This window comes from Oncorhynchus mykiss, chromosome 12, assembly GCF_057628025.1.
Source record: "Oncorhynchus mykiss isolate SJ-2025 chromosome 12, ASM5762802v1, whole genome shotgun sequence".
NCBI lineage: Eukaryota > Metazoa > Chordata > Actinopteri > Salmoniformes > Salmonidae > Oncorhynchus > Oncorhynchus mykiss.
The window spans coordinates 38,888,385-38,906,081 of NC_143033.1; the positions used below are offsets into that span (position 1 = coordinate 38,888,385).

Below are 17,697 nucleotides of genomic sequence, written 5' to 3' on the forward strand. Positions count from 1 at the left end.
CAGGGAATTCCTGCTTGCCATTACAGGACATGTTCAGTGAGCAGCAGGATCAACCTATTCGAAATACTACAAAGGCACTCAAATTTAAATTTGAAAACAAATCTCGGTCTCTCTGTTGCACACACACACACACACCCACCCACACACACACACACACACACACACACACACACACACACACACACACACACACACAGTAAACACATCTCTCACACACTTGTACATTCAAATGCACCTCTTTCTATATTTCTGTCTTATTCCTCACTAGAACAAATATTCCTGAATGTAATGTTAAATTACTAGGGCAGTTTTTTATTTTCCTATTTGAACCCGCAGTCTTGCACAGTTCCAAAACATTGTCATTCATGGTACATAGCCCTCTGTCTGAAATCATCAGGTGTGGCATTCATTCTTGGACAGAGATAAAATCGTTACTCATTTGGGAATGGACGTGGGTGTGTCCAATTCAGAGCAAGACATGACATTTGAAACCTTCCTCGCTGCTGCAGCAAATGAATTAGAGCGATGTTTCCAAAGTGGTCGCATCTCACCGAGAGAGGCCATGGAATTCTCTCAAGGGACTGGATCAGAATTACTTAGCTAGAGCCATGGTCGGGATTTCAGTAATGGTTGTAGTTGCAATTATATTCGACTTGACCAAGACGTTTAATCGAAAATAAATGTACAAAGTGTTACATGCCAGTAGTTAGTTGAGACATTCACACACACATTCTCATTTACACTGTGTGTAACTAAACATCACTAGGGTGTCTGGGTGTGCTCCCCTCCCATTGCCCTTCCTGCAGATGCCATTACAGTTTAATAAAGAACACATATGCGTAGTTGGCTAACATGTGATGGTAGTTGAGCTCATTGTAGTGGATGGCTCCACAGCCCCTATGATCCACTGGTGAGCAGCGCTCCAATTCAGTAACGCGTTGGGGTCTCCGGCGGCAATCACCCAGTCTGTGGTGGTATGTAGCTGTCTACATACACACACACACAGGTCAACAATCACAAGGCCGCAGGGCCAGACAGATTACCAGGACGTGTACTGCGAGCATGCACTGACCAACTGGCAAGTGTCTTTACTGACATTTTCAACCTCTCCCTGTCCAAGTCTGTAATACTAACATGTTTTAAGCAGACCACCATAGTCCTTGTGCCCAAGAACACTAAGGTAACCTGCCTAAAGAACTACCGACTACTCACGTCTGTAGCCATGAAGTGCTTTGAAAGGCTGGTCATGGCTCACATCAACACCATTATTCCAGAAACCCTAGACCCACTCCAATTTGCATACCGGCCTAACAGATCCTCAGAAGATGCAATCTCTATTGCACTTCACACTACCCTTTCCCACCTGGACAAAAGGAACACCTTTGTGAGAATGCTATTCATTGATTACAGCTCAGCGTTCAACACCATAGTGCCCTCAAAGCTCATCAATAAGCTAAGGACCCTGGGACTAAACACCTCCCTCTGCAACTGGATCCTGGACTTCCTGACGGGCTGCCCCCAGGTGGTAAGGGTAGGTAGCAACACATCCACCACGCTGATCCTCAACACAAGGGCCCCTCAGGGGTGCGTGCTCAGTTCCCTGCTGTACTCCCTGTTCACTCATGACTGCACGGCCAGGCACAACTCCAACACCATCATCAAGTTTGCCGATGACACGAAAGTGGTAGGCCTGATCACAGACAACAACAAGACAGCCTATAGGGAGGAGGTCAGAGACCTGGCTGTGTGGTGCCAGGACAACAACCTCTCCCTCAACGTGATCAAGACAATGGAGATGATTGTGAACTACAGGAAAAAGAGGACGAAGCACAACTCCATTCTCATCGACGGGGCTGTAGTGGAGCAGGTTGAAAGATTCAAGTTCCTTGGTGTCCACATCACCAACAAACTAACAATGGCCCAAGCACGCCAAGACAGTCGGGAAGAGGGCACGACAAAGCCTATTCCCTCTCAGGAGACTGAAAATATTTGGCATGGGTCCTCAGATCCTCAAAAGGTTCTACAGCTGCACCATCGAGAGCATCCTAACTGGTTGCATCACTGCCTGGTATGGCAACTGCTCGGTTTCAGACTGCAAAGCACTACAGAAGGTAGTGCGTACGGCCCAGTACATCACTGGGTCCAAGCTTCCTGCCATCCAAGACCTCTACAACAGACGGTGTCAGAGGAAGGCCCTAAAAATTGTCAAAAACTCCAGCCACACTCGTCATAGACTGTTCTCTCTGCTACCGCACAACAAGCGGTACCGGAGCGCAAAGTCTAGGTCCAAAAGGCTTCTAAACAGCTTCTACCCCCAAGCCATAAGACTCCCGAACATCTAATCAAATGGCTACCCAGACTATTTGCATCCCTCCCCGTCCATCTCTTTTACACCGCTGCTACTCTCTGTTGTTATCATTTATGTATAGTCACTTTAATAACTCTACCTACATGTACGTATTACCTCAAGTAATCGATGCCCCTGCACATTGACTCTGTACTGGTACCCCCCTGTAAATAGTCTCGCTATTGTTATTTTACTGCTGCGCTTTAATTACTTGTTAAAAAAATTGTACTCATATTTTTAAGCATTTCACTGTAAGGTTGTACCTGTTGTATTCGGCGCATGTCACTAATACAATTTGATTTGATGACATAATAAGATGGATGCTTGTGTAAATAGCCCACATATCACCAGCTAGCTCCTTGTGGAGAAATGTTCTAAGCCTTCTGACTGGCGGAATTGCTATCCTCTAGTGGCTCCATAGGATTTGACATGGGGTATTAGCCGAACTGTGAAAATTCAATTAAAGAAATCTGGACACTGTCACTGCTACATTTTAAAACACTCAGTGACTCCTTGAGCACCTCGTCTTACCACAAATGGCAGTGAAGGAGAAGAGTAACACTCAAGCCCTTTCCCCCCCAAAACAAATCTATCTGATCGATTCTAGCAGGTTGACTTGATGGAAAATGAGCCAGTATTCTTAAGCTGGCATAATAAATCAAATTTTTCACATTTTATAATATTCAGTGCATTCGGAAAGTATTCCGACCACTTTACTTTTTCCACATTTTGCTATGTTACAGCCTTATTCTAAAATTAATTAAATCAATATTTTTCTTCATCAATCTACACACATTGCCCCGTAATAAGAAAGCGAAAACAGGTTTTTTGAAATGTTTGCAAATTTATAAAATAGAAAAACTGAAAATACTTTATTTACATAAGTATTCAGACCCTTTGCTTTGAGACTCAAAATTGAGCTCAGGTGCATCTTGTTTCCATTGATCATCCTTGAGAAGTTTCTACAACTTGATTGGTGTCCACCTGTGGTAAACTCAATTGATTTGAAAAGGAACACACTTGTCTACATAAGGTCCCACAGTTGACAGTGTATGTCAGAACAAAAACCAAGCCAATATGTCAAATTAATTGTCCGTAGAGATCCGAGACAGGATTGTGTCGAGGCACAGATCTGGGGAAGGGTAGAAAAACATTTCTGCAGCATTGAAGGTCCCCAAGAACACAGTGGCCTCCATCATTCTTAAATGGAAGAAGTTTGCAACCACCAAGACTCTTCCTAGATCTGGCAGCAAGGCCAAACTGAGCAATCGGGGGAGAAGGGCCTTGGTCAGGGAGGTGACCAAGAACCCAATGGTCACCCTGACACAGCTCCAGAGTTCCTCTGTGGAGATGGGAGAACCTTCCAGAAGGGCAACCATCTCTGCAGTACTCCACCAATCAGGCCTTGATGGTAGAGTGGTCAGACGGAAGCTACTCCTCAGTAAAATGCACTTGACAGCCCGATCAGTAAAGGGCACCTAAAGGACTCTCAGGCTATGAGAAACAAGATTCTCTGATCTGATGAAACCAAGATTGAACTCTTTGGCCTCAATGCCAAGCGTCACATCTGGAGGAAACCTGGCACCATCCCTACGGTGAAGCATGTTGGTGGCAGCATCATGCTGTGGGGATGTTTTTCAGCGGCAGAGACTGGGAGACTAGTCAGGATCGAGGGAAAGATGAACAGAGCAAAGTATAGAGATATCCTCCATGAAAACCTGCTCCAGAGGGCTCAGGACCTCAGACTGGGGCGAAGGTTCACCTTCTAACAGGACAATGACCCTAAGCACACAGCCAAGACAACGCAGGAGTGGCTTCGGGACAAGTCTCTGAATGTCCTTGAGTGGTCCAGCCAGAGCCCGGACTTGAAGTCTATCAAACATTTCTGGAGAGACCTGAAAATAGCTGTGTAGCGACGCTCCCCATGCAACCTGACAGACCTTGAGAGGATCTGCAGAGAAGAATGGTAGAACTCCCCAAATACAGGTGTGCAAATCTTATAGCGTCGTACCCAAGAAGACTCGAGGCTGTAATCACTGCAAAAGGTGCTTCAACAAAGGACTTATTAAAGGGTCTGAATACTTATGTAAATGTGATATTTCAGTTTTCTAAAAAACTGATTTTGCTTTCTCATTATGGGGTATTGTGTGTTGATTGATGAGGGAAAAAACATTGAAATCAATTTTAGTATAAGGCTGTAACTTAACAAAATGTGGAAAAAGTCAAGGGGTCTGAACACCTTCCGAATGCACTGTATATATCCCAATATCAAATGTCGAACAATTATATTTTGTACTAGGTTCACATCCATTTGTATTGTATTTCCAGTTTTTGTGTCTTCACACATTGACCCACAAAAACTAAACAGTACATTTTCAACTCGAGAAGTGCAAACAACATCTTTTCATATCCAAAGTGCTCTTCAAGTGTTGTTTGTCAGTGACGGTAAACACTGTCAGGTTTGCTTTACAACCAGTGCATCATACCAAGCACACTGTCCCGGGGGCTCCTGGAATTCTCTCTTCAATGGTAAACAGGGGTATGAGCAGCCACAGCAGGAAATGGAAGGTCTGTTGCGATTCCTGTTTAGGGGAAAACTTCTGGTGAATATGAATAGCCACGGATGACACGGATTTGGAGTGAAATGAGCTGTACAGTGTACTTGTAGTCACAGGAAATTCAAGGGAAAACAGTGGATTTGCAGTGGATTTGTGTACAAAGTGCTTCTTTTGAATGGGCCAAATGCTCTGGATTCCACAGAACCTGGGGCTCTGATTGCCTTGCAAATGTTCATTATACAAACGACAAGTGTGAGAGAAATGCACAGTGCGACACTTGTGGATGGACTGAAGTAGCCCAGTTTTGAGGGAGACATTTGAAAAACATTTGGAGCTGAATCACACATCTTTAGATCAATTTCAGATTGGCTGCTAAGATTTGTGGTCTCTCTAAATTGCGTGCGAGCCACACAGTGTGGTGTCATGGAATTATAATACTCTACAGACTTTGCCATCTTGCCTGCTGTGATGTGACAAAGCAGATATTTCAAGCTGCATCCATGACAAAACTTAAGTATGCACAAAGAGGTGTGACAAGCCTAAAAGCTCAGCCACACCGGTAGGATTGTCAAACATTTGCCTGCCAAAAGTACTTAGCACCTCTGACCAGAGTGTCGGCAGTCAATCTCTTTTGTGTTTACACAGCAAACACCTTTGAAGTCATCAGCCTCTCAGCGTTGTTAAAAGAGTGCCCCCTCTGCTGTCTCTTGAAGTCCAAGATCAGCTCCTTCATTTTGTTGATGTTGAGGGAGAGGTTATTTTCAACACTCCACCAGGGCCCTCACCTCCTCCCTGTAGGTGGTCTCGTTGTTGGTGGTAATCAGGCCTACCAGTGTTGTGTCATCCATATACTTGATGATTGAGTTGGAGATGTGCGTGGCCACGCAGTCATGGGGGAACAGGGAGTACAGGAGAGGACTGCGCACGCACCCTTGTGGGGCCCACGTTTTGAGGATCAGCATAGTGGAGGTGTTGTTGCCCATCTTCACCACCTGGGATCGGCCCGTCGGGGAGTCCAGGCCCCAGTTGCACATGACAGGGTTCAGACCCAGGGTCCCGAGCTTAGTGATGATGTTGGAGGGCACTATGGTGTTGAAGGCTAAGCAGTAGTCGATGAACAGCATTCTTACATGGCCAAGTCTCTTGATGATGTTAAGGGAGAGGGCTGGGTCTTAAGCAGTTCTGAGAACGCCCTTTTATTCATTTGAGGATGGGGGCCCTTGTTATAAAGTCCCTATTTCTAAGACCTCTTATTTTCCTCCATTTGATTAATAATGAAATAACACAGCTTAAAGACTTGCTCGTATGTCAGCCCATCATAGCTAACTGAAATACTTTTTTCTAAGTGCTTCATCAACCTCAAAGTCTGAGACGATTACGGGTTTAAGTATTGGGGAAATAAATGTATTTTGGACCCACAAAGTTTCTATGATTATTACAGTGCAGTGTTTCTAAAAAGCCTCATATGTCCAGCCAGACACTTTCCACTGAACTGGATTCCCGGGAGCAATGATATAGTTTTGAAGTTGGCCAAAGTTAGAAACAGACGTCTTCATGCTGACTGCCGAGAGAAGCTTTAAATTAGCAATTGATTATCACCCTGATCCAGACGTCTTGGACTTTCAGTGTGAAATGTTCTCTCATTCCCTCCAATTACAGAAGTCTTATCTAACATTTTGCTCTGTGGTTTCAGCTTGCGGAAATGGAAGCATTCAATCCGAAGAACACTTTATCTCCCCTTCCATTTTGGGAGGTGTGAGGTATACAAGGCACCTTTTCTCAGAGACCATGATTGGATCATTGGTTTCTGATTTGCTCTGGTTGGGGAGTGGCAGTAACTTCAGTTTCCTGTTGCAACAAGCTCATGTGGTTTCAGTTGAGAAGTGAAGGTTATTCGTAAATTTTGAAGTTGAAAGAAACCACAGTTGAGCCAGGACCGTGCCCTGAACTTTAGTCACTGTCACTAGCCGGCTAACACCCGGTACACAGAGAGATTTCCGCTCTATGTACATAGTCATGGAACACTGGTCACTTAATAATGTTTACATACTGTTTTACCCACTTCATATTTATATATAATGTTTTCTAGTCTGGGCCTATCCTATTTAACTATTGCTGGACATGCACTATTCTATCCTACATATACTACATATACAGTGCCTTTGGCAAGTAGTCAGACCCCTTGATGTTTTCCACATTTTGTTACGTTACAGCCTTATTCGAAAATATATTAAATTAAAAAAAGATCCTTAGCAATTTACACACAATACCCCAAAATGACAAAGCGAAAACAGTTTTTTAGAAATGTATTCTAAATAGTAAACAGAAATACTTTATTTACATAAATATTCAGAGCCTTTACTATGAGACTCAAATGATGATGTGCAAGTAGAGATACTGGGGTGCAAAAGAGCAAAAACATTTATAATATGGGGATAAGGTAGTTGGGTGTGCTATTTACAGATGGGTTTTGTACAGGTACAGTGATCGTAAGCTGCTCTGACAGCTGATGCTTAAAGTTAGTGAGCGAGATATGTCTCCAACTTCAGTGATTTTTGCAATTCGGTCCAGTCATTGGCAGCAGAGAACTGGAAGGCCAAAGGAGGTGTTGGCTTTGGGGATGACCAGGGAAATATACCTTCTGGAGCGCACACTATGGGTGGGTGTTGCTATGGAGACCAGTGAGCTGAGATAAGGCGGGGCTTTACCTAGCAAAGACTTATAGATGACCTGGAGCCAGTGGGTTTGGCGATGAATATGTAGCGAGGACCAGCCAACGAGAGCATACAGGTCACAGTGGTGGGTAGTATATGGGGCTTTGGTGACAAAATGGATGTCACTGTGATAGACTACATCCAATTTGTTGAGTAGAGTGTTGGAGGCTATTTTGTAAATTACATCGCCAAAGTCAAGAATCGGTAAGATAGTCAGTTTTACGAGGGTATGATTGGCAGCATGAGTGAAGGAGGCTTTGTTGCGAAATAGGAGGCAGATTCTAGATTTAATTTTGGATTGGAGATGCTTAATGTGAGTCTGGAAGGAGAGTTTAACGTCTAGCCAGACACCTAGGTATTTGTAGTTGTCCACATATTCTAAGTTAGAACCTTCCAGAGGAGTGATGCTAGGCGGGCAGGTGCGGGCAGCAATCAGTTGGAGAGCATGCATTTAGTTTTACTTGGATTTAAGAGCAGTTGGAGGTATTTCAAAATGGTCAGTGATCTGTTTGTTAACTTGGCTTTCGAAGACTTTTGAAATGGCAGGGCAGGATGGATATAAGTCTATAACAGTTTGGGTCTAGAGTGTCTCCCCCTTTGAAGAGGGGGATGACTGTGGCAGCTTTCCAATCTTTAGGGATCTCAGACGATAATGAAAGAGAGGTTGAACAGGCTCGTAATAGGGGTTGCATCATCCTTGAGATGTTTCTACAACTTGATTGGCGTCCACCTGTGGTAAATTCAATTGATTGGACATGATTTGGAAAGGCACACATTTGTCTATATAAGGTCCCACAGTTGACAGTGCATGTCAGAGCCTAAACCAAGCGATGAGGTCGAAGGAATTGTCTGTAGAGCTCCGAGACAGGATTGTGTCGAGGCACATATCTGGGGAAGGGTACCAAAAAATGCACCATTGAAGGTCCCCAAGAACACAGTGGCCTATATCATTCGCCAATGGAAGAAGTTTGGAACCACCAAGACTCTGCCTGGCCGCCAGGCCAAACTGAGCAATCGGGGGAGAAGGGCCTTGGTCAGGGAGGTGACCAAATACCCGATGGTCACTCTGACAGAGTTCTAGCGTTCCTCTGTGGAGATGGGAGAAACTTCCAGAAGGACAACCACCTCTGCAGCACTCCACCAATCAGGCCTTGATGGTAGAGTGGACAGACGGAAGCCACTCCTCAGTAAAAGGCACATGACAGCCCGCTTGGAGTGCCAAAAGGAACCTAAAGAGGAATCCAAGATGGCCTGTATGCCAAGCGTCATGTCTGGAGGAAACCTGGCACGACCCCTACGGTGGTGGCAGCATCAACCTAAGAGACTGGGAGACTAGTCAAGATCAAGGCAAAGATGAACGGAGCAAAGTACAGAGAGATCCTTGATGAAAACCTGCTCCAGAGCACTCAGGACCTCAGACTGGTGCCAAGGTTCGCCTTCCAACAGGACAACGACCCTAAGCACACAGCCAAGACAATGCATGAGTGTTTTTGGGACAAGTCTCTGATTGTCCTTGAGTGGCCCAGCCAGAGCCCGGACTTGAACCCGATCAAACATCTCTGGAGAGACCTGAAAATAGCTGTGCAGCAACGCTCCCCATGCAACCTGACAGAGCTTGAGAGGATCTGCAGAGAAGAATGGTAGAACTCCCCAAATACAGTTGTGCCAAGCTTGTAGCATCATACCCAAGAAGACGCGATGCTGTAATCGCTGCCCAAGGTGGTTCAACAAAGTACTGAGTAAAGGATCTGAACACTTATGTAAATGTGATATTTACGTTTTTTAATTTTTTTTAATACATTTGCAAAAATGTCAAAAAAATAATTTTTGCTTTGTCATTATGGGGTATTGTGTGTAGAAAAAAACGATTTCATAATTTTTAGAATAAGGCTGTAACGTAACAAAATATGGAAAAAGTCAGGGGTCTTAATACTTCCGAAGACACTGTATATGACATGTACTGTCAATAATGTCTATACATCCCATCATATACATATATATATTTATATTCTGGATTCTGATATTGCTCATCCTAATATTTGTATATTTCTTAATTCCATTATTTAACTTTAGATTTGCGCGTTTTGTATTGTTAGATGTAACTGCACTGTTGGATCGTAAGCATTTCGCTGCACCCGGAAGAACACCAGCTAAATATGTGCATGCGACCAATAACATTTGATTTGATTTGACTGAGCATTTCAAATCCATAATTCAAGCTGCAAGAAAACTCAATGCACCCTCACTGCATCATCGACAAAGATCACTATTAGTGACTGTGACTCAGTAACTTACCCCACTTTCTGATGTCACTTTGTTGCGTGTTTGATTGTAGAAATTACGCAATGAACATAAATTCTCACATCCCTGTAAGCAAATCATTTCAAGTGGAGGCTTTCCACATGGATACAGCTAAACTGTGTTTTGGTCTTAAAGCAGAATATCATGTGAGGCAAAAATCTCATATTCTTTGAAGTAATAAATCATTAATCCTTTATGCTTTGGTGAGCTCAGCCAGAGTTAACAATATCCTGAGTTTTAAACAGTGAAATTGGCAGCTAAAAAAACTAATTTCACTTCAGGCAGATGGAAAATAGTGAATCTTTATAAAACCTCCATGCTCTTTTGGCCTCAAACAATTGGAGCTAACAGTGGGGTTTGTGGTTTGCTGTTCTGTCTGTGCTATGCAAATGTCTTCCATGACGACATTCTTGAATTCCTCCTGAGCTCCATAGCTAAAGGTTGCCTGTGGCTGTTGGATTCATCTCGAAGGAGCCTTTTGTGTCGTTTTGGGAACAAAATGGAGGGAGCCCCCAATGACAGGCCACAGAATCTCTTCATCATTTTTCTAATTTGGTCCAGAGCGATGCATAGTAAAAAAGCAACTGGAAACGCCATTAGGTCCTGACCGTTGGGGCTGGCCCTTTAAATGGAATACTTCTCAATGCATCATTTCTAATTGTCCTTCAGTTTGGGGGTTATTGCCATATATGGATGCTTACTTAAATGCTAAATGGATTTTTGCTTAATTGAAGCCTTAGTCTGCGGAACTGTCACTGTTAATTACTGCGCATATATGAATGTTCTTGCTTGTGGTATGAGGATTGATGAAAGTGTAAGCAATAGCCTGAGTTTAGTCCTGAGTTTGGTTTTTAAACTACTTTAAAGGGCTGATATGTGAAGTAAGCAAAATTGGACTTCACTCATGCCAAGTCATCAACTGAATGCTCCCAGTGTGTATGACAAAGCCACAAGCGTAGCCATGCTTTCCATGTGTAACACGAGCAAGGCTCTTGACCAGGAATTCAGTCCTCTGTTTGACAGATGTGGAAAGTCACATTGGTTTTGGGAATGTGGCCTATAAGTATTTTTTTTTAACGCCAACTTTTATTTATCTTGTTTAACACATCTTTACTTAACCATCACATGAAAGTAGATTTGAGACGGGCTGAGTTGCTCTTAGTATTATGTGCCCTCAGCTTTCTTTAGCCTGGCTGAGAACCACTTTTCATACATTCAATATGTAGCATAGACTTACTGGCTGAAGTTCACACCACGGAACAAGTTTTGTTCTTAAGTAACTGGCCGTCAAACATGTATGTACTGTATATACACCCTTGTTCCTTCCTGTGTTTCTAACCCCCAATAACTCTGTTGTTTCTCACAGTTTCATACTTTCCCCTTTGACTCATCCCATTGCTGTTGCTTTCTCTGCTCAAACCCTATGAGACAAAGTGTTCCAGCTCACCACATTTCAATTTTAGTGTGTAGAGCATTTAATGCGGAGTGAGGTTAGCCTTGAAGATCTGTTGTTGCTTGACAAGTGTTTGATTAACTATACATTCTGGGAAGGCTCAGTTGAGCAGATTTGTTAACATCAATCTCTAAATAGCTAAATAAATAAGTACTTTTCAACTGTTATGCCAATGTTAAACTCCTGTTTATCAAGATGTTATAAGTGGGTTGATACACCAGTATTACTGGAATACTATTTTAAACATGGCACGCCATCATCACAGTCTGCTATTGTTTTAGTTAATCAATTGACATTTTCTTTGTGTGTGCTGAGCTGTACATCCTCAGGGTCCTGATACCATGTTTGTCTCCAGTTTCAGGAGCTGCAGGTGAACAGAGCGATCCTGCTGACCTCCAACCGGAGCTTGGCCGAGGAGAGCATCGCCAGGCGACCTCGCCTCAACAACGGAAAACTCCAGCTTGCCGAGAAGTACAAGGAGCTGGCCAATCTGGCAACCATCTGTTGGGAAAAACAGAGCCGGCTCGGTGAGTCTACATGTGCCCAAGAGAGACAGAGGAGAAAGGAAGGGAAGACTGTCTTTGTTTCTTTTCTGTTACCAGATGTTCAGGGAATAATGCTGTCCACCATGAGTCAGGATTAAGAATATACACAGACATCTGGATAAGAATGTATGTAAATATATGTCTTATTGTCTGTGTGTGGTGTGATCATAGACCAGGGAATGAGGTTTTGATGAGCTGTTCTAGCAGACTATTTTTTATGTAAGCTGCAAATGGTTTATTAATAACATTCAAACAACCCCAGGGCGTGTGCCTTTGTGTCGGTGGAAACACATCACAGAGCAACAAGGTTCCATAACAACACACCCTAATGTCCACTGTGTTTAATTTATGAGGCAGCTATGAACAGTGTCACAACCTCTTGTGTGGATTGTTATCCCATATGGCTGGTTGGCTGGGTGAAATCTGCTGGCATTTTTGGGATCCAAACCATGGTCCACCCTTCTCCCATCCCGTCCCCCTCATGGGTGTGAGGGTTGGAGCCAGAGGCGGGGGTGTAGCAGAGCTATCGTATCCCCATAGGTGAGCTCAGGCCCCACCTGGCTGTTCCACCCCACTTTCAACACTAGCCAAGAATAACCACTGGAGCAGGTATGAAATAGAAGTCCTGCTCCACATGAGCCTGTTTCACTTCCCAAACAGTGAACAGGGTCGCTCCTCTACTAAGGGAGCTCATTTGGCCAAAATGATGAAATATTATTGTGTTTCTCCCTGTTAAAATCTAATTTTATTAGTCACATGTCCCTAACCAACATTACAGTTTAAAAAACGTATATGAGTAAGAATAAGAAATAAAAGTAACAAGTAATTAAAGAGCAGCAGTAAAATAACAATAATGAGACTATACACAGGGGGGTACCGGTACAGAGTCAATGTGCGAGGGCACCGGTTAGTTGAGGTAATATGTACATGTAGGTAGAGTTATTAAAGTGACTATGCATGGATAACAACAGAGTAACAGCTGTGTAAAAAGGGGGGGAAACAATGCAAATAGTCTAGGTAGACATTTGATTAGATGTTCAGGAGTCTTATGGCTTGGGGGTAGAAGCTGTTTAGAAGCCTCCTGGACCTAGACTTGGTGCTCCGGTACCGCTTGCTGTGCGGTAGCAGAAAGAACAGTCTACGACTATTGTGACTGGAGTTTTTGACCATTTTTAGGGCCTTCCTCTGACACCGCCTGGTGTAGATGTCCTGGATGGCAGGAACTTGGCCCCAGTGATGTACTGAGCCGTACGCACTACCCTCTATAGTGCCTTGCAGTCGGAGGACGAGCAGCTATACCAGGCAGTGATGCAACCAGTGCTCTCGATGGTTCAGCTGTAGAACCTTTTGAGGATCTGAGGACCCATGCCAAATCTTTTCAGTCTCGTGCCCTCTTCACAACTGTCTTGGTGTGCTTGGACCATGTTAGTTTGTTGGTGATGTGGACACCAAGGAACTTGAAGCTCTCAACCTGCTCCACTACAGCGATGAGAATGTTTTCTTCTTGGCTGTGTAAGAAACTGACTGTTTTCTCACAGTCAGACAAACTTACACATCTCAGAGTCATCTTTGGCTCGCTGAACCAAATAATATGTTATTCAAACAGACAATAAAAATATAAACAGAATACAGTATAAAATAATGTTTCATTGATATGGTACTGTTCATGCATCTTGTTTAGCTACCCACAAGGCCAAAGGGAACGGCAGAAACCTCAGCACCCGAAGAAGAGCAATCACTCTAACCTCATCAGGCTGAGTAATTGCATGGTTTAGTCCGCAGTGGCCCTCATTGTCTTACCTCGTTTTAGGTAAGAGACAAAGGGGCACTTATTGAAGCGGTCCTGCCGAGGCTTGAGAGAGAAAGCTTCATTCTCGCTTTCTTTTCATAAGCGGTAATCTCAGATTGAACTCGTCTTGGAATCTTCTACACCCCGGTTTCGGCACACTGAGAATTAATGATTTAGATTATGAAAATTTAGGGAGAGCACAAAAAAACTAACAAGGTCTAGAGATTAGCTTTAAGTCTCCCAGGTGCATCAATTTATACAGTCGATATGAGGACAAGCATAGGAATGAGATTGCAACACTTCCCCATCCTACTTCCATTCAATCCTGACCCACATTCTCCTACAGCCTCAGCCAGTGTTCTAGCATTCAAAGCAGACAAGGAGATATGAGTTAAATGTTGACTTTCAACCCCCCCTCTCCCCTCCCCACCATTGTACAGTCCAAGTGGCAGTGGTGGAACAAGTACCACATTTTCATACTTGAGTAAAAGTAAAGATATCTTAAAAGAAAATGACACAAGTAAAAGTGAAAGTCACCCAGTCAAATACTACTTGAGTAAAAGTCTAAATGTATTTTGTTTTAAATGTACTTAAGTATCAAAAGAAAAAGTATAAATCATAAAATATTTCATATATTAAGCAAACCAGACAATCTGATTTTCTCGTTTTTTTAAATGTACAGATAGCCAGCAGCACAGTTCAACACACAAAATTCCCAAACAAAGTATTTGTGTTTCGTGAGTCTGCCAGATCAGAGGCAATAGGGATGACCAGGGATGTGCTCTTGATAAGTGTGTGAATTAGACAATTCCTGTCCTGCTAAGCATTCAAAATGTAACGAGTACTTTTGGGTGTCAGGGAAAATGTAAGGAGTAAAAAGTACATTATTTTCTTTAGGAATGTAGTGAAGTAAAAGTTGTCAAAAATATAAATAGTAAAGTACAGATACCCCAATACCTACTTAAGTACTTTACACCGCTGCCAAGTGATGCAGCAAATCTATTTGTCAGGCCTTTTTGCCTGCTGCTATCAGGGATTTCAAAGACAAGGGAAAGTTTCACATGACTGTAGAGAACTGTTTCCAAAAGCCTCTGAAGGCAGGTGGCCCACTCCACAGGCTCTGTTGTCTCTGCTGTAACTGTGTGCAAGCTCACCAGCTAATGGTCATGGTAAATATTGGGTGCATCAATGCCAGCAGGAAACTGAACCGTTGTCAGGGGATTTTTGGAGGTGGAAAGGTGCCTTGTCTTTGCTTAGCAGATTCATGCTGTTGACAGGACAATAGTAGAGCTGCACCAGTAGGGTATGTGAGAACTCTTAGCTTTAGCAGAACAGCAGCCGCTCAGTAGGGGACATTTTAAACCCCTCTTCCTGAATCCTGAGCCTCATGGGTGAAACTCAGAAAAATGTTACTCTTCATGAGTCGGGCTGAAGCAGGTGCTGTTCAGCTCCACGTGTTTAAATCAGTTAACTATTTTGATGTTTAGACAAACTTATCCATATTATGTACAGATAGGAAATCTCAAAACCAGCAGATTTAAACTGATCCTTGTGTACAACCAGTGTAACAATCGTCGTTGGAATGAGGTGAGGACCAAAGCGCAGCGTGGTAAGTTTTCATCATATATTTATTCAACCGAACACTAAACAAAATAACAAAGGAGAAACAAAACGAAACAGTTCTGAAAGGTGACATACACATAACAGAAAATAATCACCCACAACTCAAAGGTGAAAACCAGGCTACCTAAGTATGGTTCTCAATCAGGGACAACGATTGACAGCTGCCTCTGATTGAGAACCATACCAGGCCAAACACAGAAATTCCAAATTATAGAAAAAAGAACATAAACTGCCTACCCCAACTCACGCCCTGACCATACTAAAACAAAGACAAAACAAAGGAACTAAGGTCAGAACGTGACAGTACCCCCCCCCCCCCCCCAAAAGGTGCCGGCCACAAAACCTGAACCAATAGGGGAGGGTCTGGGTGGGCGTCCGTCCGCGGTGGCGGCTCTGGCGCAGGACGTGGACCCCACTCCACCATAGTCTTTGTCCGCCTCCTAACCTGCCTCCGTGGCCTCTTTAGAGCGGCGACCCTCGCCGCCGACCTCGGACTGGGGACCCTAGCCACGGGTCCCGAATGGACGGGAGATTCCGGCAGCACCAGACAGGCGGGAGACTCCGGCAGCTCCGGAGTGAAGGGCAGTTCCAGCAGTGCCGGAGTAACGGGCGATTCCGGAAGCTCCGGAGTGAAGGGCAATTCCAGCAGTGCTGGAGTAACGGGCAATTACGGAAGCTCCGGAGTGAAGGGTGATTCCGGTAGCACCGGAGTAACAAATGGCTCTGGCAGCTCCTGACTGACCGGCGGCTCTGGCAGCTCCTGACTGACCGGCGGCTCTGGCAGCTCCTGACTGGCGGGCGGCTCTGGCAGCTGACCGGCGGCTCTGGCAGCTCAGGACAGACGGGCGGCTCTGGCAGCTCAGGACAGGCGGGCGGCTCTGGCAGCTCAGGACAGGCGGGCGACTCTGGCAGCTCAGGACAGACGGGCGACTCCGGCAGCTCAGGACAGACAGGCGACTCCGGCAGCTCAGGACAGACGGCTGACTCTGGCAGCTCAGGACAGACGGGCGAATCTGGCAGCTCAGGACAGACAGGCGACTCTGCCAGCTCAGGACAGACGGCTGACTCTGGCAGCTCAGGACAGACGGGCGAATCTGGCAGCTCAGGACAGGCGGGAGCACTTGTAGGGAGGAGACGGAGATACAGCCTGGTGCTGGGGGCTGCCACCGGAGGCCTGGTGTGTGGAGGAGGCACTGGATAGACTTGACCGTGGAGGCGCACTGGACCAAGCCTGCCCAACCTTACCTGGCTGGATGCTCCCCGTAGCCAGGCCAGTGCGGCGAGGTGGAATCGACCGCACTGGGCTGTGCTGGCGAACCGGGGACACCATGCGCAGGGCTGGTGCCATGTACCCCGGCCCGAGGAGACGCACTGGAGACCAGATGCGCTGAGCCGGCTTCATGGCACCTGGCTCGATGCCCACTCTAGCCCGGCCGATACGAGGCTCTGCTATGTAACGCACCGGGCTATGCCTGTGCACTGGGGACATCTCACGGCATAACACAGTGCCTGCCCGGTCCACCTCTCTCCACGGTAAGCACGAGGAGTTGGCGCAGGTCTCCTACCTGACTTAGCCACACTCCCCGTGTGCCCCCCCAATACATTTTTGGGACTGCCTCTCGTCCCAGCCGCGCTGCTGTGCTGCCTCCTCATACCACTGCCTCTCGGCTTTTGCTGCCTCCAGCTCTGCCTTGGGGCGGCGATATTCTCCCGGCTGTACCCAGGGTCCCTTGCCATCCAAGATCTCCTCCCATGTCCAGGAGTCTGGAGATCGCTGCTGCTGCCCGTTACCACGCTGCTTGGTCCTTTGGTAGTGGGTGATTCTGAAACGATTGTCGTTGGAATGAGGTGAGGACCAAAGCGCAGTGTGGTAAGTGTTCATCATATATTTATTAAACCGAGAACACTAAACAAAATAACAAAGGAGAAACAAAACGAAAACAGTTCTGAAAGGTGACATACACATAACAGAAAATAATCACCCACAACTCAAAGGTGAAAACCAGGCTACCTAAGTATGGTTCTCAATCAGGGACGATTGACAGCTGCCTCTGATTGAGAACCATACCAGGCCAAACACAGAAATCCCAAATTTTAGAAAAAAGAACATAGACTGCCCACCCCAACTCACACCCTGACCATACTAAAACAAAGACAAAACAAAGGAACTAAGGTCAGAACGTGACAACTAGCATGTTTTGTAGCCCGGCATTTCTCCCCTTTTCTCCCTTTCTACAGCCTTAGCAGCTGTCCAATGATGGAAGGAGGGTGGAATGTTCACCTTCCTGCCACCACACACACACACACACACACACACACACACACACACTGTACCAACACTCCAGCTGCACCAGCAAAGCAGGATGG

At 45.1% G+C, this 17,697-nt stretch overlaps 1 protein-coding gene across 1 annotated transcript in view; it reads left to right on the plus strand.

Annotated features, from left to right (window-relative positions):
• The window catches only part of vps37d (VPS37D subunit of ESCRT-I), a 42,159-nt gene that overhangs the window by 719 nt on the left and 23,743 nt on the right, over window positions 1–17,697 (plus strand). Inside the window, exon 2 of the mRNA XM_021623691.3 lies at window positions 11,729–11,900. Within this exon, the coding sequence (XP_021479366.2) occupies window positions 11,729–11,900 (172 nt within the window). The remainder of the gene's footprint in view (window positions 1–11,728; window positions 11,901–17,697) is intronic.